Source organism: Chiloscyllium punctatum, chromosome 13 (genome assembly GCF_047496795.1).
Source record: "Chiloscyllium punctatum isolate Juve2018m chromosome 13, sChiPun1.3, whole genome shotgun sequence".
Lineage (NCBI taxonomy): Eukaryota > Metazoa > Chordata > Chondrichthyes > Orectolobiformes > Hemiscylliidae > Chiloscyllium > Chiloscyllium punctatum.
The window spans coordinates 101,172,204-101,198,067 of NC_092751.1; the positions used below are offsets into that span (position 1 = coordinate 101,172,204).

The 25,864-nt window shown below is 44.8% G+C and overlaps 1 protein-coding gene across 1 annotated transcript in view; it reads left to right on the forward strand.

Moving 5' to 3' along the window:
• Nucleotides 1–25,864, forward strand: part of ndst2a (N-deacetylase/N-sulfotransferase (heparan glucosaminyl) 2a) — a 112,055-nt gene that overhangs the window by 64,862 nt on the left and 21,329 nt on the right. The window contains exons 5-6 of the mRNA XM_072583461.1: nucleotides 2,078–2,206; nucleotides 25,447–25,629. Of these exons, the coding sequence (XP_072439562.1) occupies nucleotides 2,078–2,206; nucleotides 25,447–25,629 (312 nt within the window). The remainder of the gene's footprint in view (nucleotides 1–2,077; nucleotides 2,207–25,446; nucleotides 25,630–25,864) is intronic.

Genomic DNA, 25,864 nt, shown 5'->3' on the forward strand with positions numbered 1-25,864 from the left:
TCATAAAAGTTAGTTCAGCGGTGAAAGTTGATGGGGCCAGCACCTCTACTCATCTTCAGAGTAGCTGCCTGAGATGTGTTCTATCACCTGAAGCAGGTAGGAGCAGAGGCCCTCTGTTTCATGACTTAGGTGAAAGACGGTGCCTCTGATTGTGCGGCACTCCTGCAATATTGCACTGAAATTCAAATTAGGTCAAATTTCATGAACCATTGACCTTCTGATTTTGGGGCAATGGTGCCACACGCCACAGGATGCACTGCAGAAATTCGCTGAAAAAGTTTCCTTAGCTGCTAAACCCACAGCCATGTCCGAACCCACAGCTGCTTCCAAATACACTGCCACTTCCATTTCGAAGGACAAGGGCAGCAGCTACAATGCAACACCGCCCCCCACCGTAGTTTCCCTGCAAGCCACTTAACCATCCTGCCTTTGAAATACCGAACAACCTCAGTTATCCAAACATCAATTATCCGAATTTTGGGATATCTGAACAAGATGCCAATTCCCTGTAAAAACGTTATCCAAACAATCAGTTATCCGAACAAAATACTCCCCTCCCGTCTCGTTCGGCTAATCAATCGCCATTCCTTCACTGTCGCTGGGTCAGAATCTTGAACATCCTCCCTGAAGGGCATTGCAGGTCAGCCCTCAGCTGGTGTGGTTCAAAAAGGCAACTCACTACCGCCACCTCAAGGCCATTTAGGGCAATAACTGCTGAACTAGCCAGCAACGCCCGCCTCCCACAAATGAATACAAAATTGATAGAAATAGCGAGCAAGGGTATGGGAATAAGAGATTGGTCCAAAGTAATTATGCTTGTTTGAACAGCTATTGCAGGAACAATGGGCCTTCTGTTCTTAGTGTAGACTTGATGGGCTGACTGGGCAGCTTCTGCACTCTGTGACCCTGCAATTATTGGGAAACCATAAATTACTGCTATATGTGGCAGAATGAGTTCCCATTTAGAGTCAGGCCCTTTGATCCATTATGTCTGCACCATTCATCAAGCACCATCTACTGTAGTCCCATTTCCCAGCTCTTGGCCTGTAGCCTTGTTAGCTCTGGCATTTCACATGATCATCTAAATACTTGTTAAATGTTGTAAATGTCTACCATCCTTTCAGGCAGTGAGTTCCAGATACCCACAACCCTATCGGTAATAAAACCTGTTCCTAGTATCCCCTCTAACCCTTCTCCCCTTTGCCCTAAATCTATGATTTGGAGATGCCGGTGTTGGACTGGGGTGTACAAAGTTTAAAAAATCACAAAACACCAGGTTATAGTCCCCAACAGGTTTATTTGGAAGCACTAGCTTTTGGAGCGCTGCTCCTTCATCAACCACCTGATGAAGGATCCAAAAGCTAGTGCTTCCAAATAAACCTGTTGGACTATAATCTGGTGTTTTGTGATTTTTAACTTTGTAGCCCTAAATCTACGCATCCTGGTTATTGACCCCTCTACGAAGGGGAAATTCTTTTGCTACCTATACTGTGTGCCCCTCTCTATCTTGTATATCACAACCAGCCTTGTCTGCTTGAAGGGAAATAACCCTAGCCTTTTGAGTCTGCCTGCATTGCCCCATGCAGGCGACATCCTGCTGAATCTCCTCTGCACAATCGCATCCTTCCTACAGTGAGGCAACCAGAATTGCACATGGTACTCCAGCTCTGTATCCTTGTTTTTAGTATAGGATCTGCAGTGCAGAAGGGTATAACGTCATGTTCGCCAAAGGATTTTAATTCTCACTTTTTTATTTGGGGATATGGATAATACTGTCGAACGTTTAAGGAACTTCTCACATTTCGATTTCGAAACGGAAAGAGCCTGGCCACCAGTGTTTGTGGACTGAAACATGTCACTCATCAAGTAACCTGTACTCCAGCAGCCTGGGATTCCTCAAAACCATTTGGAAGGTTTTTCAGTCTGGATTCCACGATGGAAAATGGGTTGCAAGTTCAGTGCTTTCTTACACAATGGAAAACATGCCACAACAACGCTTGGTGCACAGATAAAACCCCACGTTGACAGTAACTTGATGAATATTTTTATCTGTCTCTCCTTCTCCCACATCATCCAGGTTCTGCCTCGTCAAACCTGTGGACTGTTCACGCATACCATCTTTTATAATGAGTATCCGGGAGGCTCTAAGGAGTTGGATAAGAGTATTCGGGGCGGTGAGCTCTTCCTTACTGTGCTGCTGAATCCGGTAAGTTAGATTTCATGCAGACCTCACTGTGAGAATATTCCCACACGCAGCGATGAGATACAGACTATTTCTTGCATATCGCCACTTTAATTAAAATGACAACAGCAGTCTGCACTTTCAAAGCAATAGCAAAATACTGCAGATAATGAAAATCTGAAACAATCACAGAAAATGCTGGCCAAACTCAACTGTTCTGGCAGCATCTGTGCAGAGTCAAGCAGAGAGAGAGAGTGTGTTAACATTTCAAATCCAGTATGACTTCTTCAGAACAGACAGCGGGAGACCTTGAGAACTGACAGTTCTTAAGCAGAGTCAGACAGGATTAGAAACTTTGTCTCACTCAGTCTCACTCTCACTCTCTTCATCTCTCTCTCTCTCTCTCACCACACACACACACACACACACACACACACACACACACACACACACACACGTGCACTCCGTCTCTCTCTCTCTCTCTCTCTCTCTCCCTCCGTCTCTCTCTCTCTCTCTCTCTCTCTCTCTCTCTCTCTCCCTCCGTCCGTCTCTCTCTCTCTCTCTCTCTCTCTCTCTCTCTCTCTCTCTCTCTCTTCATCTCTCTCTCTCTCTCTCTCTCTTCATCTCTCTCACCACACACACACACTCCGTCTCTCTCTCTCTCTCTCTCTCTCTCCCTCCGTCTCTCTCTCTCTCTCTCTCTCTCTCTCTCTCCCTCCGTCTCTCTCTCTCTCTCTCTCTCCCTCCGTCTCTCTCTCTCTCTCTCTCTCGCACTCTCTCTCTCTCACTCTCTCACATACTCTATCTCTCTCACTCTCTCTGTCTCCACAGTTGCTACTGCGTTTCTCCAGCACTTTCTGTGTTTCTTTCAGATTTCCAGCTTTGCAGTATTTTGCCTGAACTTCAAAGTTGCAGACTGCTGTTATCATGTTTCCTTGCTGTTCCATTAGTAGCTGTCGCTTTAGCAGCTGTGGGAGTCCACACAATTTCAGCCTGGCATTTCTGATGCCACCTTTGATGTGTTCTGATGGCTTCACAAGCTAAAGAAAAAAAGGACTTGCAGTGCTGGTCACATGACTGTGGAAGGCAGAGGATGACACTGGTACATGATGCCTCTTCGTTCAAGGGCAATAGGAGTAGGTGATCAATACTGGCCTTGCTAATGATGTTCACGTCTCAGGAAGGAGTGAAGTAAAAGTGACAGACAGAACTCTAATTCCAGAAATCTGTGCAGCAGAACTTAATCTGTTCAATGAGTTGATGAGAAATATGCATATAAATCACAAACAATTGCTTCATCTCAATTACATGATTATTTTGAAATGTAGATGGTTTTGATCCCCATCCTTTAAACTGACAAACCCCAGCATAGCCGATGAAATTTAAATTTCAACTAATCAATCTACTTAACCATGCAAAATTATTAAACATCATCAAAGAACAATTAAACTGATTCTGAGCTATTACGCTGTTGGTTTAGCAATCATTGTTTTTTGTGAGATTAATTGGAGTCACTTCAACAGAGGAGGACATTAAATTGTGCATTATTTGACAAATCACTTGCTAGGCTTTATAAAGCAAGGCATCAAGTCACTCTTTCTTTTAAGGATTGAATTTTTTTTTTCCATGGGATTTGGGAGTTGCTGTTAGGAGCATTTGTTGCCTGTGTTCACCTTCCTTGAGTTGGTTGGCTCCTTAAACCATTTCAGATGGTTGCTGTGGGTCTGGAGTCACATGTAGGCTTGACCAAGAAAGGATTGGCAGATTTCCTACCCTAAAGGACATTCGTGAAACAGATAGATTTTTAGTACAATCAATGATAATCATGTGGCGTAGCGATGTAGTTCAATTAAATAAATTTAAATTTCTTCAGCTGTCATGTTACGATTTGTGTTGTGTTCCAAGAGCATTTGCCTGTAATCTTGGTTTTAAGTAATGTTGTGGAAAGCTACAGGAACATGGACAGTTCCTGTCATTCCCAAAGTATAAAAGTATTTAATAGAAAATACTAAAAAGAATAACATTAATTTTGTGCAATTAGGTTCAATTAGGGTTAAATTGTTTGACAATAAACTTGGAGCCAGGAGTTTACAAGCACCTGACAATGTGCAAAATTCTTTCATCTGTAATTGGTATTTGTATTTTCAGCAGTCAGAATCTAGTGGTTCCAAAGGCAGGTCATATTCAACACAGCAACAGCACAGCAGTTGAATAAAACACAGCACCCAACATGAGATAACACACTTTGTCGTCTAGTTTAACCAAGCTACTCAACAGGAGATCAGCTGTCATTTACAAAGAGCGGAATGTTCTGGAACTGATGATGAAAACTTTTCCTGAAATATCTGATTTAGCGGCATCACACTTGTGATGTCAGCCATCAGTATTTGTAATACGGGCTCTAACGTGGGAACGTAAGTTAGCTGAAATTAGGCCTGTACAATGTGAATTAAATTGGGTCTCTCTGTAATTTGGGGGGTGGAGGTTGGGGGGGGTCACAGCAGGTAGATGGGCACCTTTGTGGGGCAGTGGTAGCATCCTTGGACCAGGAGGCCTGGCTCCAAGTCCCACCTGTACCTGAAGTGTGTAATCTCTGTAAATATCTATAGTGTTAATATGCAATTAATAGATTTTATAAACAGCTTAAAAATCATCCAATCTCTGAGGACTTGCTCTCTGCGTCCATTCCTCTGTCACACTTCCTCATTATAATCAATTCCTGAGTTGATGTTTACTGTGAAAATGACCCGTGTAAACTTGTAATACTGCAACAGCCAGAGATAACTTAATGGCTTTGCAGCTTATCATAGCTAAGCTGCACCGTTCTGATCGTGAAGAAAATCTTCAAATTCCGGCCTGCTCGGTTCATTTGGTTTGGCCTCTTAAAACTGGAAGTAATCTTTTTTTGCTGAATTGAAAACCTGAAGTCTTCCCGGTCTTTCTGTATATTCAAAGTTTGGGAGAAGATTTGTAGCTCGGGTGCTCGTTGTTGTGGTTCTGTTCGCCGAGCTGGGAATTTGTCTTGCAAACGTTTCGTCCCCTGTCTAGGTGACATCCTCAGTGCTTGGGAGCCTCCTGTGAAGCTCCCAAGCACTGAGGATGTCACCTAGACAGGGGACGAAACGTTTGCAAGACAAATTCTGTATATTCGCTCTTGATCTCTGAATGATCTTCACCCATGGGACACCATTCCCTGAGAGAATCCCTTAGGGCATTCTCCAACAAACTCCATTTGTTTCTCCTTAAAGAGACCAAACCTTCAACTCAAAGCTGTCATCAAACCTGAGGAGAGAAAAATACAAGGCCGTGCTCAGCAAGTCAGGCTCCATCGGAGAGACGAGAGAGCAGAGTCACCCTTTCTTGTCAGTGACGTTTCATCCAGTTTAGAAAAGGTTTGAGAGGTACCCAATTTTCACCAATGCAAGGAAAGAGAGGAGGTCATTGATTGAATGAAATGCAAGAGAGATGAATTGAGCAATGATGGGGGAAGGTGATATGGGTGGTCATGAGTCAAATATTTTCATGGGCATATTATTAAGGTGAGAGGTAAAGGATTTAAAGACATGGGGGGAATGTTTTTTTTGCACAAGATGGTTCCTGCGTGGAGTGAACTTCCAGAGGAAGTGGTGGATGTGAGCAGTTACAAAATCTAAAAGACATTTCGATAAGTAGATAAATAAGAGAGGTTTGGAGGGATGTGGGCCAAGTGCAGGCAGGTGGGACTAGATTAGTTTGGGATTATGGTCAGCATGGATTGGTTGGACCGAAGGGTCTGTTTCCTATGACTCTATAAATCAAGAGTAGATAGTCTCAAGCAGGTGTAAATAGCAACCGTAACAGAATCAATTCCAGTACCTCTGTCCGAAATATGGGAAGCAGTGAAATGGTTGAACTGTGTTGGAGCATGAAGTTTGCTCAGGCACCGAATTGAAAGATTGGAATGCTGTTTGTTGAATTTTGATGGGACAGTGTATGGAGTTGAGTTCCGAGGAGGATGGGGACTGTATTTGGCAAGTGTCTGGAGGCTCGGGCATGCATCCAGAAGCAGAGATATTTATCACCCTTATGTGTGTTTCTTCTACCCAGTGCACAGGAGACCACAGTAACAGTTAGACCTCACTGTTAGAACATAGAACAATACAGCACAGAATGTTGCGCTGACCTGTGAACTATTCTCAGCTCGACCCCCTACACTATCCCATCATCATCCATGTGCTTATCTAAGGATTGTTTAAATCTCCCTAATGTGGCTGAGTTGACGACATTAACAGGTAGGGCATTCCATGCTCTTACCACACTCTCCACGAAGAACCTGCCTCTGACATCTGTCCTAAATCTATTACCCCTCAATTTGTAGTTATGCCCTCTCGTACAAGCTGACGTCATCATCCTAGGAAAAAGATTTTCACTGTCTACGCTATCTAATCCTCTGATCATCTTGTATGTCTCTATCAAATCCCCCCTTAGCCTTTTTCTTTCCAATGAGAACAGACCCAAGTCTCTCAGCCTTTCCTCATAAGACCATGTGGCTTTGATGTTGCCCAAAATGCTGCAGATAAAAAAAAAACAAGGGCAGATTGAGAATAGACAGGCAGTCAGTCAACATCTCAACGAAGAATGCCTTGCTGTGAAATCCCTTTTCCAGCACATCCACATTTTCTTTTGAATTCCTTGATTATACATTGGGCTTTGTAATCCCTCTAGGTAGTTGTTCACATTAAAGTTTCTGCAATGAATTTATTACCCTCATCTTTGCGTGTGTCACAATCAAGCTGGCAGTCAAGCAGAGAAAAAATAACAGCGGTATATCTTGCTGATGGAATGTGTAACTTTTGGCTTGAGTCCATGTCTTAGAAGTTGGTGCATCCCTCGAAATAAATTCTTTCTAATGGGTGGCCTAATGTCTGGGAGGTTTGTACAGGTGTTCAAACGTACCTTGAAGGTTGAATTCAGGCAATGTGGAAAAAGCACTCCTTTTAATTGATATGTGTGTTGAAACAAAGGACATGTATAGCTAACCAGAAGACAAGGTCATATCCTCGTGCTGCTCAGTTGGAACTCAATTGCTTGATCCAGATTATTTCTGGAATACGAGTATTTTGTTACAACATGCGCTCAACTATTTTTCAAGATGGATAATACCATTTTTATCAACTTAACAATAATGCCTTCTCTGGGTAAATTAGATTATAGCCCTGCAGTGCAACCTGAGGATTCAGTAACAAAGAATTTACATTTAAATGTACTTTGCATTGCTCATAGCACTTCATGCGGAAAAGATTATTTTGAAATTGTTACAGGCTGTGATTGCTGTCGGATAGATTTTGGCATCTCCTGAGCCCTTATTTCAGAGATAAAACAGGAGAGGTCCTGTCTAGTGGAGTAATGTAATACATTTACTCAAAAAGGAAGGTAGATTTTAAAAAAACTGCTAACTATAGGCCACTCAGTTTAATGTTAGAGTTTAGTACAAAGGATGTGATAAAGCATTTAGAAATATCTACTATGATCAAGCAACATCTGCATCACTTCATGAAGGGGAAATCATACCTGACAAATTTGCAAAGGTCTTTAAGGAGAACAACAGGATAGATAAAGGGGAAATAGTGAATATAATATATTGGATTTCAGAAAGCATTTGATAAGGTTCCACATTTTAGGCTACTTAATAAGAGCCCATGGACATTACATATTACTGAAAACAAAAGATGATGTAGATCACAGCTGGTCAGGCAGCATCCATGGAGAGAGAACAAGCTAACGTTTCGAGGATAAGTGACTTTCATCAGAGCTGACGTGAAGTTTGGAGGGAGCAGCAGAAGGTGAACTTTGTCGATTGCATAAATGCTGCCTCCTGCACACTTCGTGTCAGCACTGATGAAGAGTCACTTGGACACAAAACATTAGCTTGGGATCTCTCCTTGGATGCTGTCTGACCCACTGTCTTCAGTATTTTTTAGTTTTCAGTATAGATTCCAGCATCTGCAGTAACAAGTCCTACAAGTCTATATATTAGCCTGGACAGAGTATTGGCTGACTACTAGAAGACGGTACATTTTCAGGATGGCAACCTGTAACTAGTGGTGTGCTGGCATAACAATTTGTTATTAGTAAATGTGAAAGACTTAGATGTGGAAAGTGCACATACTTCTTCCAAGTTTGCAAATGACCCAAAATAGATGGAAGGCAAGTGATGAGAATGATACAAAGCATCTGCAGAGGGAAACAAACATGTTTGAGTGGATGGGCAAGGAAACTTCTCAAGCTGGAATATAATGTGGGGGGATGTGAGGTGAGGCACTTTGGCAGGAAGGGTAGAAGAACTGACTGCCACCTGAATGAAGAAAAACTGCAGCAAGCTGCAGAACAGAGGGATTTGGGAGTCAAACAGTTAGTATCCAAATTCACTGGAAAATAGGGAAGGCAAATGGAATGTCAGCCTTTATTTTGAAGAAAATGGAGTATAGAAATAGGAAGGTGTCACTAAAATTATGCAAGATACTAGGCAAAAGTGAGGACTGCAGATGTTGGAGATTAGAGTGGTGCTGGAAAAGCACAGCAGGTCAGGCAGCATCCGAGGAGCAGGGAAATCAACGTTTCAGGCAAAAGGATTATCAGCCATGATCTCATTGAATGGCAGAGCAAACTTGATGGGCTGAATGGTCTACTTTTGTGCCTAACCTTATGGTCAATGGGATCGCCGATTTTTCATTGGCTCATGTCTTCCTGTTATTTTATGCTCAGGGTGCCCATTTTCTTCTGGCTTCCTGAGTGGCCTGAAGCAGTTGATAGACCTCCTGGCATCTGTTAGTGAGAGGATCGAATATGGGAGATGATCTCTGTCCATTATGCTTAGGTGTGGAGGTGCCGGTGTTGGACTGGGGTAGGCAAAGTCGAAGATCACGTGACACAGGGTTGTAGTCCAACTGGTTTATTTGAACCCACAAGCTTTCAGAGCTCCACTCCTCCACCAGGTAACTAGTAAAGGAGAATACATCACACACAGAATTTATAAGTAAGAAATCAAAGGGTCATACAACTGCAGTGAATGTATTGAACAAACTTAAATGGCTGTTAAGTCTTTAATCAGTTCGAATGGAGATGCCACAGGTTTCAATAGATTAATGTGGAAATCCCAGAATCTCTTTCAAGTCACTGCCCCGAGATAACTTAAGGTTTTATTAGTATAAAAGAGGTGACATCTCGGGTCAGGCAATGCATTTTAGGTGTGAGACCTTGTTTCAAGTCTGTCTTTGTCTTGACCTGGAGTCAGACTGGTTTTATTTCCGAAGTATGAATTTATAAAATGCCACATTGACTGACTGTTTACAGATTGTGTGCTTTTTAAACAAAGTAGAATGTATTTGCAAGTACAAATCTGCAAATGCGTGTTGATGAGGCCCAATCACAGTCCGATACACAGACACTCCCATGTACATAGACCCTTTCACAGCACTGAAATATCCGAAGATCGTTACAATTACGTACTTTTCAATTGCGGTCACTATTGTAATGGGGCAAGACTGCAACCAATTCACCTACAGCAAGTTCCCAAAGACAGTAATGTGATCGTGGCCAAGGGAGGTTGATTGAGGATAAATATGGTTGAGAAATACAGGGAGAAATCCTTTGCTGTTCTTCAATCTGCTGCAGTTTCTGTGGTGAATTATTGCAATGATGAGTACTCTGCACATGGATTTGATTGGGGGGTGTAACACATGTCAAGCATGTGTTGGCATCCTCCAGTTGCTTTGGGTGGGTGTGGCGTAAACTGCCCTCAGAAAGTTTGGCATATCCAGGACAAAACATTCACGCACCTTTCACAATTTTTACTTCCTCCACCACCAATGCACAGTCACAGCAGTGTGTGCCTTTTACATGAAGCACTGCACCAACTCACCAAAGCTCCTCAGCCAACACCTTCCAGACCTAGCCTTCTATCTTGAAGTACAAAGGCAGCAGATATGTGGGAACACCACCACCACCAAGTTCCCCTCCAAGCCACTTCCCATCCTGATTTGGAAATAGTTTGCTGTTCCTTCACTGTTGTTGGGACAAAATCCCGGAATTCCTTCCCAAACGGCATTGTGGGTCTACATGGACTGCAGCAGTTCTATAAGGCAGTTCCCCAGCACTGTCTCCAAGAATGGATAATAATTGCTGGTAGCCTGTGATTATCCCATCAGCTAGTTCCCCTATCCTTCTCACACAAGTACCGTGTGGGTAATTCATCTGAAATGTTGGCTTGTTTGTACAAGCAGATGGGTTTGTGTTCACTTCAACAGAGGAAAGCATGTCATTCCTATAAAGCCTTGTCACGCCTCTCCACATGTTCCGAAAGTCATTCTCATACAGTGAGTTGCCAACAGTAGAGACAACTCACATGGGTAACATTGTGAATGAAGGAATAACACATTCAGATGAAGGTTAAAAGGATGAGGATTGCTTTGACTGGAATGACAACGGCTGAGAGGAGACCTGATAGAGGTCTACAAAATTATGAGAGGCACAGATAAGGTGGATAGTCAGAGGCTTTCTCCCAGGGTTGAAGTTTCAATTACAAGGGAGCATAAGGTGAGAGGGGGACAGTTTAAGGGAGAAGTGCAAGGGAAGGCTTTCAGGCAGAGAGTGGTCGGAGCCTGGAACACAACACCAGAAGAGGTGGTGGAAGCAGGCACCTTGGCAACATTATAGAGGCATCAAGATGGTTACATAAATAGGGAGGAAATACAGGGATACAGACTGAGTAAGGGCAGAATGTTTGTATTTTAGTTTAGTTAGGGTATGATTATTGGGACCGGCTTGGCAGGCCAAAGGGCCTGTTCCTGTGCTGTACTTGTCTTTTGTTCATTTTTAAGTAGCACTTGGTTCACGGTGGAGTGACAACCGGGACATGGGCTGTTGAGAGAGTGCTATGGGATCCTTCATTGCCATCTCAATGGCTAGCTATGATCTTAGCTTCATTGCCATCTCAATGGCTAGCTATGATCTTAGCTTCATTGCCATCTCAATGGCTAGCTATGAATGTTTCACCTGAAGATGGCATCTCCCACAATGTGGCAGTCCCTCGATGCTGCACATACAAGCTGGCCTCAATCTTGGAATAGTCCTTATACTGATCATGCTCTGCAGTGTGGTGCCAAAGGAGTCTCTTGCAGAAACTTTGTTTTGATTTATTAATTTATGGGATGTGGGCATTGCCAGCTTGGCCAGCATTTATTGCCCGTCCCTAGGTGGTGGTGAGCTGCCTCCTTGAACTACTGCAGTCTACCTGCTGTGGTTTGACCCACAATGCAGTTAGGGATGGAGTTCCAGGGTTTTGACCCAGTGACAGCGAAGGAACGGCGATATATTTCCAAGTCAGGATGGTGAGTGGCTTGGAGGAGAACTTGCAACGTTTTAATTTCAATTTGCCCCTTTGGAGAACTCTGAAGGACTGTTTTAGCAATTTATTTGTCAGCCTTTCCAGAACTGAAAAGTTCTTCAGCAGGGCAAGTCTGCATTTCTGTGTCACCTCATTATTTTAAAAATCCTTGACACCTGAGTCCAATGTGTAGGTGAGTGAGTGAGTGACATGGGGCCAAAACTCATTCGAGAGTTTGAGGGGCTGCACTGCTGTTTTACCCTAGCCATCACTCAGTGGGTAGCACTCTCACCTCTGGTTCTGAAGGCTGTGGGTTCAAGTCCCACTGTTGGAGTTGAATTCAAGACTTGATCCTCCGATGTGATAGCGGGTGGGGGGAGGGGAGGAGGTGTGCAGCATTATGGGAGATGTCGTATTTGAGATGATTTTTAACTGAGGCCCTACTTTCTCTCTCGGGTGGAGGGGAGGGAACAACTAGAGAGAGTGAGGACTGCAGATCAGAGTCGAAGAGTGTGGTGCTGGAAAAGCACAGCAGGTCAGGCAGCATCCGAGGTGCAGGAGAGTCGATGTTTTGGGCATAAGCCGTTCATCAGGAATGTGAGGGAATAAATGGTTTTGTCTTGAGAGAGAACCAGGGAATTATCTCTGTCAAAGTGTCAACTATTCGACCAGCATTGCAAAACATAGTCGTCGATGTGATCCATAATCGCATTGTAAGTGACTCTAATTTTGGATGTAGGTTTGCTCGCTAAGCTGAAAGGTTCATTTCCAGATGTTTCATTACCTTACGAGGTAACATGTTCAGTGGACCTCATGCGAAGCAATGCTGAAAATTCCTGCTTTCTATTTATATGTTTGGGTTTCTTTCGGTTGGTGATGTCATTTCCTGTGGTGAAGTCACTTGCTGTTCCTTTTCTCAGGGGGTGGTAGATGAGGTCGAACTCGATGTGTTTGTTGATAGAGTTCCAGTTGGAATTCCATGCTTCTAGGAATTCTCGTGCGTGTCTCTGTTTGGCTTGTCCTAGGATGGATGTATTGTCCCAGTCGAAGTGTCCTTCCTCATCCGTATGTGAGGATACTAGTGAGAGAGGGTCATGTCTTTTTGTGGCTAGTTGGTGTTCATGTATCCTGGTGGCTAGTTTTCTGCCTGTTTGTCCAATGTAGTGTTTGCTACAGACCTTGCACGGTATTTTGACGTTAGTTTTGCTCATTGTCTGTATAGGGTCTTTCAAGTTCATCAGCTGCTGTTTTAGTGTGTTGGCGGGTTTGTGGGCTTCTCAAAATTCGCTAAGTGATTCCAATGTCCCTGAAGTGATAAAAGGTGGAATACAAATGCACGTTTTTTTTTGTTTCTCTTCTCTGACCCTAACAGCCACTTGCAATCGAAGTGTTAATGAAAGCCTCCTGTTTCATTGGAGATTGGCTGGTCCAGCACAGAATAGGGATCTGATTTGGAGTATTATTGGTCCCACTGGAGCTCTTCATTCAAATCAGGAAATGCCTTTGCTAAATGAAATGCAAAAGAATTGTTTAAATTGCACATTAGTTGGCTTCATTTCATTGCACTTGTGAATGCCAAGCCCTCTAATTGATGTGATTTATGCATGGGCTTCACATTCTCCTGGGATGATTTTGATTTTGAATTACTAGCTGATGTATAAACTGAGTCATAAGGGAACCACTCCCTTAGTCAGGCCTACATGTTGTACCATCCGTCACTGTGTCGCGGCCATCTGATGTTGGTTAGTCCCACGCTTTCCAGTCCTGCAAAAAAATCAGTTTTACGTCCTTATCATTCCTAAGCCATGGCCGTAGGTTTTAAATGAGCTTGGGCTGTTTCCCACAAATAAGTGGAGTTGTTTCCAGGAAGTAAAGCCATTCAGGTCATGAGGCTTTATGCCAGTTTGTGCTGGAAGTCCTGGAGGACGGTGTGTCCATATTGGTATAGTTAAGAGGACAGATGTGCTAATCCGTCAGGTTTCCCTCAGCATGTTTACCAGGACCTGACAATATGTCTCGCACACAATCCTTAACATTGCCCTGATGTCCTTTCCTACTAATTATTGTTGTTACCCAGGGAACTAAGGGAGCCATTTTGAATCCTTGGGTTGCAAAAAAGATTTTTCACAGATTTCAGAGTCACATGCTTTTAGCTGGCTAGGCCCCAAGCTCCAGAAAGCCCCTCCCTTAACCTCTGCTCATCTCTCCTTTTAAGACACGAATAGCCAATGTGAGCCAGCTTTTAGTTGGCACGGTGGCTCAGTGGTTAGCATTGCTCAGCCTCAGCACCAGGGACCCGGGTTCAATTCCAGCCTCGGGCGACTGTCTGTGTGGAGTTTGCACATTCTCCCTGTGGCAAAAGTGGGTACTGCAGATGCTGGAGATTAGAGTCAAGACTAGAGTGGTGCTGGAAAAGCACAGCAGGTCAGGCAGCATCCGAGGAGCAGGAAAATCGACATTCCAGGCGAAAGCCCTTCATCAGGAAACTAAGGGAGCCATTTTGAATCGTTGGGATGTGAAAAGGATTTCCTAATGAAGGGCTTTTGCCTGAAATGTTGATTTTCCTGCTCCTTGGATGCTGCTTGACCTGTGCTTTTCCAGCATCGCTCTGATCTTGACTCCATTCTTCCTGTGTCTCTATGGGTTTCCTCCAGGTGCTCCTCCCACAATTCAGCGATGGGCAGGTTATGATCCCTTTTTTCCCTTGCTGCAGGGAAGCTCTATTTTGGTTTTTAGATTAGATTAGATTACTTACAGTGTGGAAACAGGCCCTTCGGCCCAACAAGTCCACACCGCCCCGCCGAAGCGCAACCTACCCATACCCCTACATCTACCCCTTACCTAACACTACGGGCAATTTAGCATGGCCAATCCACCTGACCTGCACATCTTTGGAGTGTGGGAGGAAACCGGAGCACCCAGAGGAAACCCACGCAGACCCGGGGAGAATGTGCAAACTCCATACAGAGAGTCGCCTGAGGCGGGAATTGAACCCGGGTCTCTGGCGCTGTGAGGCAACAGTGCTAACCACTGTGCCACCGTGCCGCCCATTAATTTCTGCAGGAGCCCCTGTGTCCTCAATCCAAGTCCAAATGGAACTCAGTGACATAGAGTTGTAAAGTATGGCATAGAAAGAGGCCACTCAGCCCATTTCGTCTGTACCAGTTCTTTATAAAAGCAACACAATCTGGTTAATCTCACTCACCTCACTCTTGGCCCATTCCCCCTGCAATTATTTTCTCTCTCTGCTGTCTGCCCAGCTCCCTTTTTGTGGGCATATTGTCGATCTGTATCTCATGCCGTTATGGACCAGACCACACCCCTCAAAATATTTCAAAAAGATAGTTTAAACCCTAATTTTTTTTTATTTTAAAGGCGATTGTAACATACTGTGTACCAGATACAATGTGACTGGTCAAACTACTGGTTAAGCAAAACCAAATTTATTTTAAACATTATAGTTAAAATACAAACAAAGCAAGAGGAAGTTAGAATAATTTAACTCTATTGGAAAACTTAATTGAATAATAGATACAGTACCTATTACTAATTAACTGTTCCAATATAGAGTCAAACAGACCCTTCAGTCTGACCAATCTATGCCGAACATAATCCCAAATAAACTAATCCCACCTGCCTGCTCCTGGCCCATATCCCTCCAAACCTTTCCTGTTCATGTGTCTATCCAAAGGCCTTTTAAATGTTGTAATTTTACCCGCATCCACCACTTCCTCAGGAAGTTCATTCCACACGCAGACTACCCTCTGTGTAAAACATTTCCCCGGCATGTCTTTTTTTAAATCTCTCCCCTCGCAACTTAAAAAATGTGCCCCCAGTCTTGAAATTTCCCAACTTGGGGGAAAGACAACTATTGTCAACTCTATCTAGACCTCTCATTATCTTATAAAGTTCTAATAACATCCCATAAACACACTCTTTGGCAAAAAGGAAACTTCAGAAAAATAGAGGAATGCATTACTGCAGAAGCTGGAATCTGTATTAAAAACAACAAAATGCTGGAGATCACAGTAGGTCAAGCAGGATCCATGGACAGGGAGCAAGCTAACGTTTCGTGTCTAGATGATTCTTCATCATGGATGTGAAGCGTGGAGAGGGCAGCATTTCTGCTATAGTTGGGTGGGGGGAGTCGTGGATGGAGTTGGAAGGGGGTGTGGTGGTAGACTGCTGGGGGAGAAAGGATGTTGATAGTTCAGATTAACTGATCGGACAATAGACAATAGACAATAGACAATAGATGCAGGAGTAGGCCATTCTGCCCTTCGAGCCTGCACCGCCATTCAATATGATCATGGCTGATCGGGAATGAGCGAATGGCAGAACAATGGTGTGTCTAACCAAGAACAGATTTGTCTCACAGGTAATCCCCAGCTTCTAGATGTAACTGAGAAAGGGAAAAGATAGCCGATTCAACTTCAAGCCCACAACAGCAACTGCTTAAAGCTAAACCTCAAAACTAAAAAAAAGAGAAAGCTTTCCATGAGAGCTGGCCACACCCAGCCAGGTTGCTTCTGTTGTTCCAACCTTAATAAAACAAAAGGCCCCACAAGCTGTTTACTTTCTTACGGATAGCTTGTGACTTCTTGTTCAATCTCTCTTTTAAAAACAAAACTCAGGACAAAAATAACCTCTTGAAGCCACAACATCGTCATAATACTCTTGCAGGATCGTGCATTGTATAACATGGTTTTTCCTCATCACCTCTAGCTTGTTTTGTTCATCGCCCCTTAAGACAGAACAGAGAGAGAGAGCACATCAAACAGTACAGCACAGGAACGGGCCCTTCAGCCCATGATGTTGTGCTGAACATGACTCCAAAGTAAACTAATCCTTTGTGCCTGCTGTTGGTCCATATTCCTGCATTCCTTGTATATACATCTGCTAACCCTTAAATGTCCCAATCATATCTGGCAGCGTGTTCGACACACCTACCATTCTCTCTGTTTAAAAAAAAAACTTGCCCCTCACATCTACTTTGAAATTTCTCCCTTAAGTGCACGCCCCCTATTTTTAGCCATTTCAACTCTGGGAAAAGTTGTGAAACTTGAAAGGGTTCAGAAAAGATTTACAAGGCTGTTGCCAGGGTTGGAAGATCTGAGCTACAGGGAGAGGCTGAACAGGCTGGGGCTGTTTTCCCTGGAGCATTGGAGGCTGAGGGGTGACCTTATAGAGGTTTACAAAATCATGAGGGGCATGGATAGGATAAATAGGTAAAGTCTTTTCCTTGGGATGGGGGAATCCAGAACTAGAGGGCATAGGTTTGGGGTGAGGGGGGAAAGATTTAAAGGGCATGTAAGGGGCAACTTTTTCACACAGAGGATGGTGCATGTGTGGAATGAACTGCCAGAGGAAGTGGTGGAGGCTGGTACAGTTACAACAGTTAAAAGGCATTTGGATGGGTATATGAATAGGAAGGGTTTGGAGGGATGTGGGCCAAGTGCTGGCAAATGGGACTAGATTGGGTTGGGATATCTGGTCGGCCTGGGATGTTTGGGGTGGGGGGTCTGTTTCCGTGCTGTATATCTCTATGACTGTATCTTATTGCTATTACCAAGCTGCTACCCCACATAATCATTCTGCAAGGAAGCAGAGAGAGGGTGGGTTCTGAATATGTAATAAATGAAGCACTGCTGGAGGATACACCCTCCTTGGATCTGGTGAGGGTCAGGAGGCTGAATCGTGTCTGTCAGCCCATGTTGATTCACATATTGAGCCGGATTATGTTGTGAATAGAGTGTATCATTCTCCCCAGCTCCGAGCCAAGTTAATGAGATGATCTTTTTTGTTCACTTGCCGAGTACACATGTTTCGTTGTAGTTAATATTTAAACAGACTTGTTCAGAATCCGTTCCATGAATGGGTCAAATTTCTCTCCTAGTGCAAAAGCAAATAACTTTGCAAAGTTTACTGTGCAGCAACAAAAGGGAGGAAAGTAAATTGAACGAAGGATTGTGTGTGCAGTTCATTAGGAACTGCCAAAGGAGGCTGTTTTGCATCAACAATGCATAATACTTCCCTGTGATAAAGGCATCTCTGTGAAAGCTAAAATAAATGAAATAACCTTTGTTCCAACCTGAAAACAACTGATCACATTAAGGGCTTTGAAAAATGTTAAGTATTGTTTGCATAGAGTATATAACAAGGAGCAGAATCTAAACGTTAAGTTCTATTGCATGTCAGTTATTGGAGATGTAACAGCTCCTGGTTGAGTGAAAGAGATGAGTTGCGTTGTCTCAATTCAAGAATGAACATCACCCTGTTCAACAAAAAAAAATTCTGTGTCTTTAATTTGGTTTTCTGTTACCAAGCTGCCCAGGCTATCGTTACACGAAGCATCACCGACTCAAACCTGCTACCAGACACCCCACCCACCTCCAACCTCGTGTGTCTCCCCTGGCTTCCCTCATCTCTCAGTACTTGAATTGTTCTTCCTCAGACACCCCTTGAGAGTCCAGGCATTTGCCATCTCCTTGTTCATTCTCCAAAAAGCCTGAGTTCATCAAAACTTGCAACCTGTATCCGAACTTGGACCCATTCTTTTTCAGCCTATCACCTTGTCTTCTCACTGCCTTGCCCTGGTTCCTGTTCTGACCAAGCTTTGTTTTAAAATGGTCTCCTTCAGTCGCAAATCCCTCCAGGGTCGTGCCCCTCCCTATGTCTTCAATCACCCCCAGCTCCATCTCTCTCCCGGATCTGTCTGCCCCTCCAGTTCTGAATTCCTGTGCCTCTCTGATCGCTTTTGTTCCACCAGCGATGGCCATACTTTTAGCTTCCTGAGCCCCAAAATTCCTTCCTTTAAAACTGTCTGAGTCCCTCCATCCATTTTGCAACTCCTCAAAATTTTGGCCAATCCTCTGGACCTCTGCTTATCCAAGTCTGTGACAAGCTTTTGTTCGGTAGCACTCCTGTGAAGCGCTTAGTGACATTTGGTTAGAGGTGCCACCCTAATGCCAGTTGTTCTATCTGGTTCAGCCTGATCTTCTGGTTCTCCATTCCTGGATCTGCAGGCACCTTGGCCTTGACCCAAGTGAACTGCCGTGGGCTATGACCCAACGTTAATTTGTTCCTGGAACCGTGTCTGTCGAGTTAGTTCAGTAGATGTGGGTCTCATCCGCACCTCCCAGGATTGAAAAAGGCAGCAAGGAAGCTGGGAGTTTGTTCCAACCATTGCAGGGTGTTCCCCTCCTCAGTCCCGTTTCTCCAGAGATCTGGAGTTATCAGCAAGAGTTAGATGCGTGCTGATTTGCCTTCACTCACCCTCTGCAGTGCCATCATAATTTAACACCACCACCACCCAGTTAGAAGGAATCAGGGTCACTTGTGGATGAACATTTGTTGATTGGCCTGTGAGCCCTTTGTGGTGCTGGTGGGACTGACCGTGTTATATTGGCAGCTGTCCATCCCACTTTGGGAATACAGCAGCACAACTAAATCGGCTTCAGCTGCTCAGTTAATTGGGAGACCAGCCATTGCCATTGCTGTAAAGGCAGGGAAATGCAGCAGACACAAACATCGCGGAGTTTGGAGACTGCTTGGTAGGGTTTTGAATTGAACGAATGGCAGATCTTCTGCTCCCTGGCCTGTGTGATTATTATCGGCAAGACCCATGTGTTGCTTTATGCTTTGTGACTTGTACAGCCTGACCGATGGCCCGGCCCTCCCCTCTCCCAGATATCATTCTGTTTCAACTGATAAGCTCAGAAGCTATGGGAGCAGAATTTGGCCATTCAGCCCATCGAGTCTGCTCCGCCATTCGATCGTAAGTAGATGGACAGGAGGCTGGAAGAACACAGCATGCCAGGCAGCATCAGGAAGTGGAGACGTTGTCGTTTTGGGTGTGACTCCTCCACCTCCTGATGCTGCCTGGCTTGCTGTGTCCTTCCAGCCTCCTGCATGTCTACCTTGGATTCCAGCATCTGCATTTCTTTTGTCCCCGCAGTTCGATCATGGCTGGTATGCTCCTCACCACCCCCCCCACCCCCCCCCCCCCCGGTTTCCTGCCTTAACCCCAGAACTCGTCAACCCATTTCCAATTTAAAATCTGACTCCTCCCCAAATCTCTGTCGCAGCACCCACCGCACTTTGGGGAAGCGAATTCCACAGATTCACAACGCTTTGGGAGAAGTAGTCTCTCTTCAACTCTGTTTTAAATTTGCTGCCCCTTATCCTAAGACTCTGACCTTGCTTTATATGTCAGAGATTCAGCCGAAATGCCACATGCAGATCAATCATGTCAGGAGGCACATAAGAGGATGACCTTCAAGGCTTGAATAGAACAGAACAGAGAATAGTCTTTATTGTCATGTACACTCAATGAGTACAGTGAGAAGTTTATACATCGCCAATTATAGCACCAACTTAGATGCAAGAGTACCTAGGCACAGCCTGTTTAGTTATGAGATTTATTACGGAAGCAAAGTTTCCAGCATTTTGCACAAAAGACTTCAGTCGAGTGGGCCACGCTGGCACCTAGCTTCACGTCTGCATCAGGTATTGGCTTCACACTGTGCCAGTGACATGCCATGCTGGGCGACTGCTGTGGGAGGCCGAGAGGTCGTCACACCAATGCCAGGAGACAGCTGAGGCTCCTTGGATGAGTAAAATCAAAGCCGAAAGTGCTGCCGGAAGCATCTGCAGGGAGATTTAGCGTTATGAGTCTATGGCCAGTCTTCCACAGAACTCCAAAGAAAAGTCATACCAGACTTGAAACATTAACTCCGTTTATCTCTCTGCAGATGCTTCCAGACGTGCAGAGTTTCTACAGCATTTTCTGTATCTGTTTCAGGTTTTCAACATCTGCCGCATTTTGCTTTTCTTCACGTCTTTGGGGTAATGGTTCCATCTGAGATCTCCCACCCACACCACCTTCCGTTCCAAAATCGTCACCGAAGCAGATCAAACATTCTGACAGACGCCTCTATGAAAACTTTCACTTAACAAATACCAATCCAGCTCTAACAAAGTAAAGCTGAAAGCTGCATTTGCTGGAAAGAAATGCAGGGAAAACTCAGCAGGACTGGCAGCATCTGTGGGGGGCGGGGGAGAGGGGGGGGGGGGGGTGGGGAGAGAGGGGGGGGGGTGGGGAGAGAGGGCGAGACACAGAGACAGACAGACATCACATTTTGAGTCCAGCGCTTGTCTTCAGAGCATTCCTCAGCTCCACCTGGTCCTAAGATATCCCCTATCATTGGGAGTCCCTTTTGTCTGTCTCTGCTATACGGTGAAACATTCTTCCAAATCCAAACCCTTCTAACCGTGTGTTTGCCGACCAAATGTATTCTTTATGCATACCAAATGTATATCGCCCAACAGCGGTAGTGCTTGTTTTGCCCTGGCACCCATGTTGTGTGTGTGCGTGCAAGTGACAGTCCTGTTTGTATCTGTCAGCCAGGGCTCCCTGATTGGAGCAGGTAAACAGCCCCAATCATGGAACTCAGTCTGAGAGGTCCATTGGCCGACCTTGTTACAATCACTGCAGTCCTTCTGGACACACTGGAGCTCCATGAAACACAAGTATGTAACCTTCAGATTGGGGCATGTGACAGGCTTTATGGTATCTGTTCATGCCAGTACAGGGATTCTCAGTAAAAGAGTTGGCACAGGTTCAATGGGCACACAGAGTTACTGATTCAGAAATCGCATCCAGAAAGTGAGCGTGTTACTGTGATGGTTCGAGGAGAGTTTGCGGACTGGGGACTCCGCATGGGGACCCGATCCTGATTTCGACATTGTTGTATCCATCGGGAGTAACAATAGTAGGCGTCCTGCCTGGCTACTCCCCCTCACCAAACCACACGGCAATTTCCAGGCTCCACCTTGATCCTGGGCATAGGAGGAAACCAACCTCCAACCTTTTGAATCTGTCCGGCTTCGTAACACGGCAAGTAACAATCAGCTTTGCAGCCCAGGTTACCTGTAGAGTAATTTATACCAGATTGGTACAAATCAGGGGGGAAAGGTGGCACTGCTGCCCCATAGCACCAGGGACCCGGGTTCGTTTCCTGCCCTCAGGTGACTGTCCGTGTGGAGTTTGCACATTCTCCCCGTGTCTGCGTGGGTTTCCTCTGGGCGCTCTGGTTTCCTCCAAAAATGTGCAAGTTCAGTGGATGAGCCATGGGAAATGCAGGGTTACAAGGATTGGGTGGGATGTTCTTTGGAGGGTCGGTGTGGACTCAATGGGCCAAATGGCCTCCTACCACACTGGAGGGGTTCTAAGATTTTATATTTGTGTTTGTGTGTCAGAGACACAGACTTAGAGGTTCAGAGATACTGAGGGCATCTGTCATGAACCATCTGCTACTTCGACATGGGGAAGAGATGCCATTTTGATTTTTCCAAAAACTGTGTTTTCACATTCAGCCTATCGCTAGGTGTGAATAAGTAATTGATCCTATCAGAGTATGTTACTGCAAGTAGTGAGGTCCAATACCAAGGACAGTGACGAGGTAATCAGTAAGACAGCCAACAGCTCCCACTCTCTGTTACTGTCCCCAACTCCCCTCATGCTCAATGTTATAATGTCTGGCAAAATAATTAGCCATAGCCCAGAATGGACCCTCGACCTCTCTTCATTAGTGAAAGACAATTATAGCTCGATCTGACATGGGACAAGGCAACAGGACAACTGTCCATGAGCCAGTAACAGGGATTGAACTTGGACCATTGGGGTCATTCTGCTTTCGACTCACCCCGTTAACCATCAATGGGTTTGCTTCACTAATGAGTGAATCTGTACAAGGTAAACATTTCCTCAGTGATTTGTGTCAGGCCTGCCACTGTTAAAGGCTGTATCCACAATAGAAGCTCAGATTCAGGAAGTTGGGATTTGCTCTGACAACTAGCTCCCTTTGGAGAAAAGTACTGCCTTCCCACATGCCGACGACACGTGGTACACAACAGACACACCTTCTTTGGGTCTTTGTGGATTGTTAACAAAGGGACTGGTTGGATTTGCAATGTTTCTGCTTCTTTGACCCTCTGATTTGTGTGCACCCTAACTCTCAGCATTAAACTGTCGTTGGATCCCACACTCACTGGAGGAGCACAGAGATGGTCGAGGGTCGTAGGATTGGAGGGGCTTAGGCTCATTGGGTGAGACAAGGCCATGGTGGGATCTTTTTCCTGGAGATCAGAATCATTATTCTAGAGTGTTTCTGTTAACATTCCCTGCCACTAAAAGACTAATTATTAGTCTGTCTGCATCTTCTTTCCTAATGCTCTCCTTTTCCCCTCCCTATCCCCTCTCCCCTCTCTCTCTTGTCTTTTCCTCTCTCTCTCTCTCTCTCCCCCCTTTTCCCCTGTAGCTGTCTCTCCCCTTTTGTGTCCTCTCTCTCATCCCCCCCTCCTTTTCATGTCTCTCTCTTTCTCCCTATTTCCACTCTGTCCCTTTTCCTCTTTAGCTTGCTCTCTCTTCCCTTTCCGTGTCTGTCTCTCTCTCTCTCCCTATTGCCACTCTCTCCCCTTCTCTTATCGAGGTCTGTCTCTCTCCCTCTGTTTCCATTCCCACCCCTTCTCCTCTCTAGCTGGCTTTCTCCCCTTTCACCTCTCCCTCTCTTTCCCCCTCTCTCTCCTCCTCTCTTCCTCTGCCTCTCCATTTCCCAGCACTTGTGTTCCTTGAATATGAATCCTTTCAAAACATGGTAGAGGGCTGAAGGTGCTGCTGAAGTTGGGGGAGAGCCACATCCTTCAGTGTGGTCCATCTTGCTGTTGTTTGGAGCTGGTTACACTGATGCTCAGAGTTTTGCTCTATGTTTGGAGTTTGTCTCAATCACTGTACCACTAGGGGGTAGGAAAGGCAGTAGAGGGCAGACTCCTTGTCACTAAATGAGATGATTTAGCCGAGGCACTGCTGTTGTGCTCATGTGGTTTGAGGATGGAGTTTAATTTTGCTTCTTGTTAACAGGAGAACAGCAGGTTTTGTACGTTTCACTGCAATTACACATTAGGGAACGGTTCTGTGCAATTATGTTGATTACCATCAGTACCTGTGATAAAAGCAGGTGCACTGGGAAATGGGTAGCTCTCTCACATTCTTCAATTTGTCCCCATCCTCTTCTCGTTTATGGCCTGTTGCCTGATGTTTTTTTGCACCTCAAGAAATTAAGCAAAGTGAATAACCAGGACAAAGAGGGAATTGCGTGCCAGTGATTGAAATTATCACCTACTTAAACGTAACGCTAAACTGTAAAGAAGTGTTTTCAGTTCTGTCACCTCAACTTCATCAAAAGCGATTTGTGCTTATATCACAATTGTTGAAAAACGTGCCAAGATGTTTGATTAGGATTGCTACGTAAAACCCCTACAGCTGTCCTGGAGACCATTACAGAAATAACTTGGTGCTACCCCTCACTTCAACTACACTCAGGCTCTGATGTGTGTATTTCCATCAAGCCCTTTTCCATCTGTTGCAAGATACCACGTGCTATTCATATGTTTCCTTTGTTCCTTGTGAGTTTGAGTCTCAATGTGATATTGAGTTGGTTCAGTTTCACATTGGAGTAAAAGGTCCAAGTTCAGCCCAGGTTCTTGAGCTCACAATCCAGTCCGACACTTCAACGTCGATAGCTGCACTGTCAGAGGGACCATGTTTTAGACGTGATGTTGAACTGGGGTCATGCCTGTCCCCTCAATTGGACGTATAGATGCTCTTTGGAAGACCTGGATGTAGCGATTTTTGAGAAGATTTGTAGCTCAGGTTGATGATATGAATGTAAGTTAGCTTGCTGAAGTTGGAGGTTTGTTTTCAGACATTTCGTCTGGTAACCTCATCAATGAGAGAGTAGTGATTTATCCCTAGTTTCCTGGTCTATGTTTCTCCCTGAACCAATGCTTTGCTGCTTTTCAATTTGATTTGATTTGATTTATTGTTGTCACATGTACCTAAGTACAGTTAAAAGTTTTGTTTTGCGAGCAGTGCAGGCAGATCATAGGGTGGGAGCTTATAGAGTTGTCCAGCATGGAAACAGACCCTTTGGTCTAACTCATCCATACTGATCAGCTTCCGCAACCTAAACTAGTCCCATTTGAATCCTTCATTTTCTACCACGGTGCCTGCACCTCAGCAATACTTACTGTAACATCATTTGAGACATCCTGAGGTTGCAGAAGGTGCTATACACAGTGGTTAGCACTGCTGCCTCACAGCGCCAGAGACCCGGGTTCAATTCCCACCTCAGGCGACTGTGTGGAGTTTGCACGTTCTCCCCGTGTCTGCGTGGGTTTCCTCCGGGTGCTCCGGTTTCCTCCCACAGTCCAAAGATGTGCAGGTCAGGTGAATTGGCCATGCTAAATTGCCTGTAGTGTTAGGTAAGGGGTAAATGTAGGGGTATGGGTGGATTGCGCTTCGGCGGGTTGGTGTGGACTTGTTGGGCCGAAGGGCCTGTTTCCACGCTGTAATGTAATGTAATCTTAAAAAAAAATGGTGATCAGGGAATTGTAACTCGCTGACAGAGATTAAAATATGTTCAGTCCTTCCAGAATACATTTAGTTTGGGCACGGCAACTTACAAAGGAGATATCGGCCTGAGTGGTGTAGGCACTGAGAGTAGAACAGCGTAAAGATGGGTTCTTTGGATTAGACTCGTATTCTCCGCCATCACTTCCATACTTTCAGCAGGCAGGAGTAATCAGATCATTCGTGATCTTATTGGTTTTCATTTGTGAGCCTCTTGTGCACTGTATGGCTTTATGAATGGCCCAGCAAGCACTGAAGGCTGAATGGACTACCTCTGATTTGTAACGGGGGAAACGTTTCTTCAATAAGCGTACTGTAGGGAATTATGTCCCTGAGATAGCTTCAGTTTCCGTTGTGAATCAGAGGTAGTTTTGCAAGTGGCGTGGGGCACCTCGCGTTACTCACAGCTCGCCTCTGTTTGACTTGCAGATCAGCATCTTCATGACCCACCTGTCAAACTACGGCAATGACCGCTTGGGGCTGTACACCTTTGAAAGTTTGGTAAAGTTCGTCCAGTGTTGGACTAACCTGAAACTCCAGACACTGCCACCAGTCAAACTGGCAGCCAAGTACTTTGAGCTGTTCCCGGAGGAGAAGGACCCCTTGTGGCAGGTGAGGGCATTGTTCTACCTCCAGCTCCTGGTATCATTAAAGTGGTTCTAACAGCAAATGCCAAATAGTTTTACGACATGTCAACATTAGGTTTTCAGTCACATGATTGTCTCAGAAATACGATTGACTGTCCCACGCTGTCGTTAATGTGTTGCGAAGAGCCAGGAATAATTAGAATTCAGGTATTGTTGCTATGACTAAAAATTGTTCCCTAATCACCCTTTTGCAGCTCATT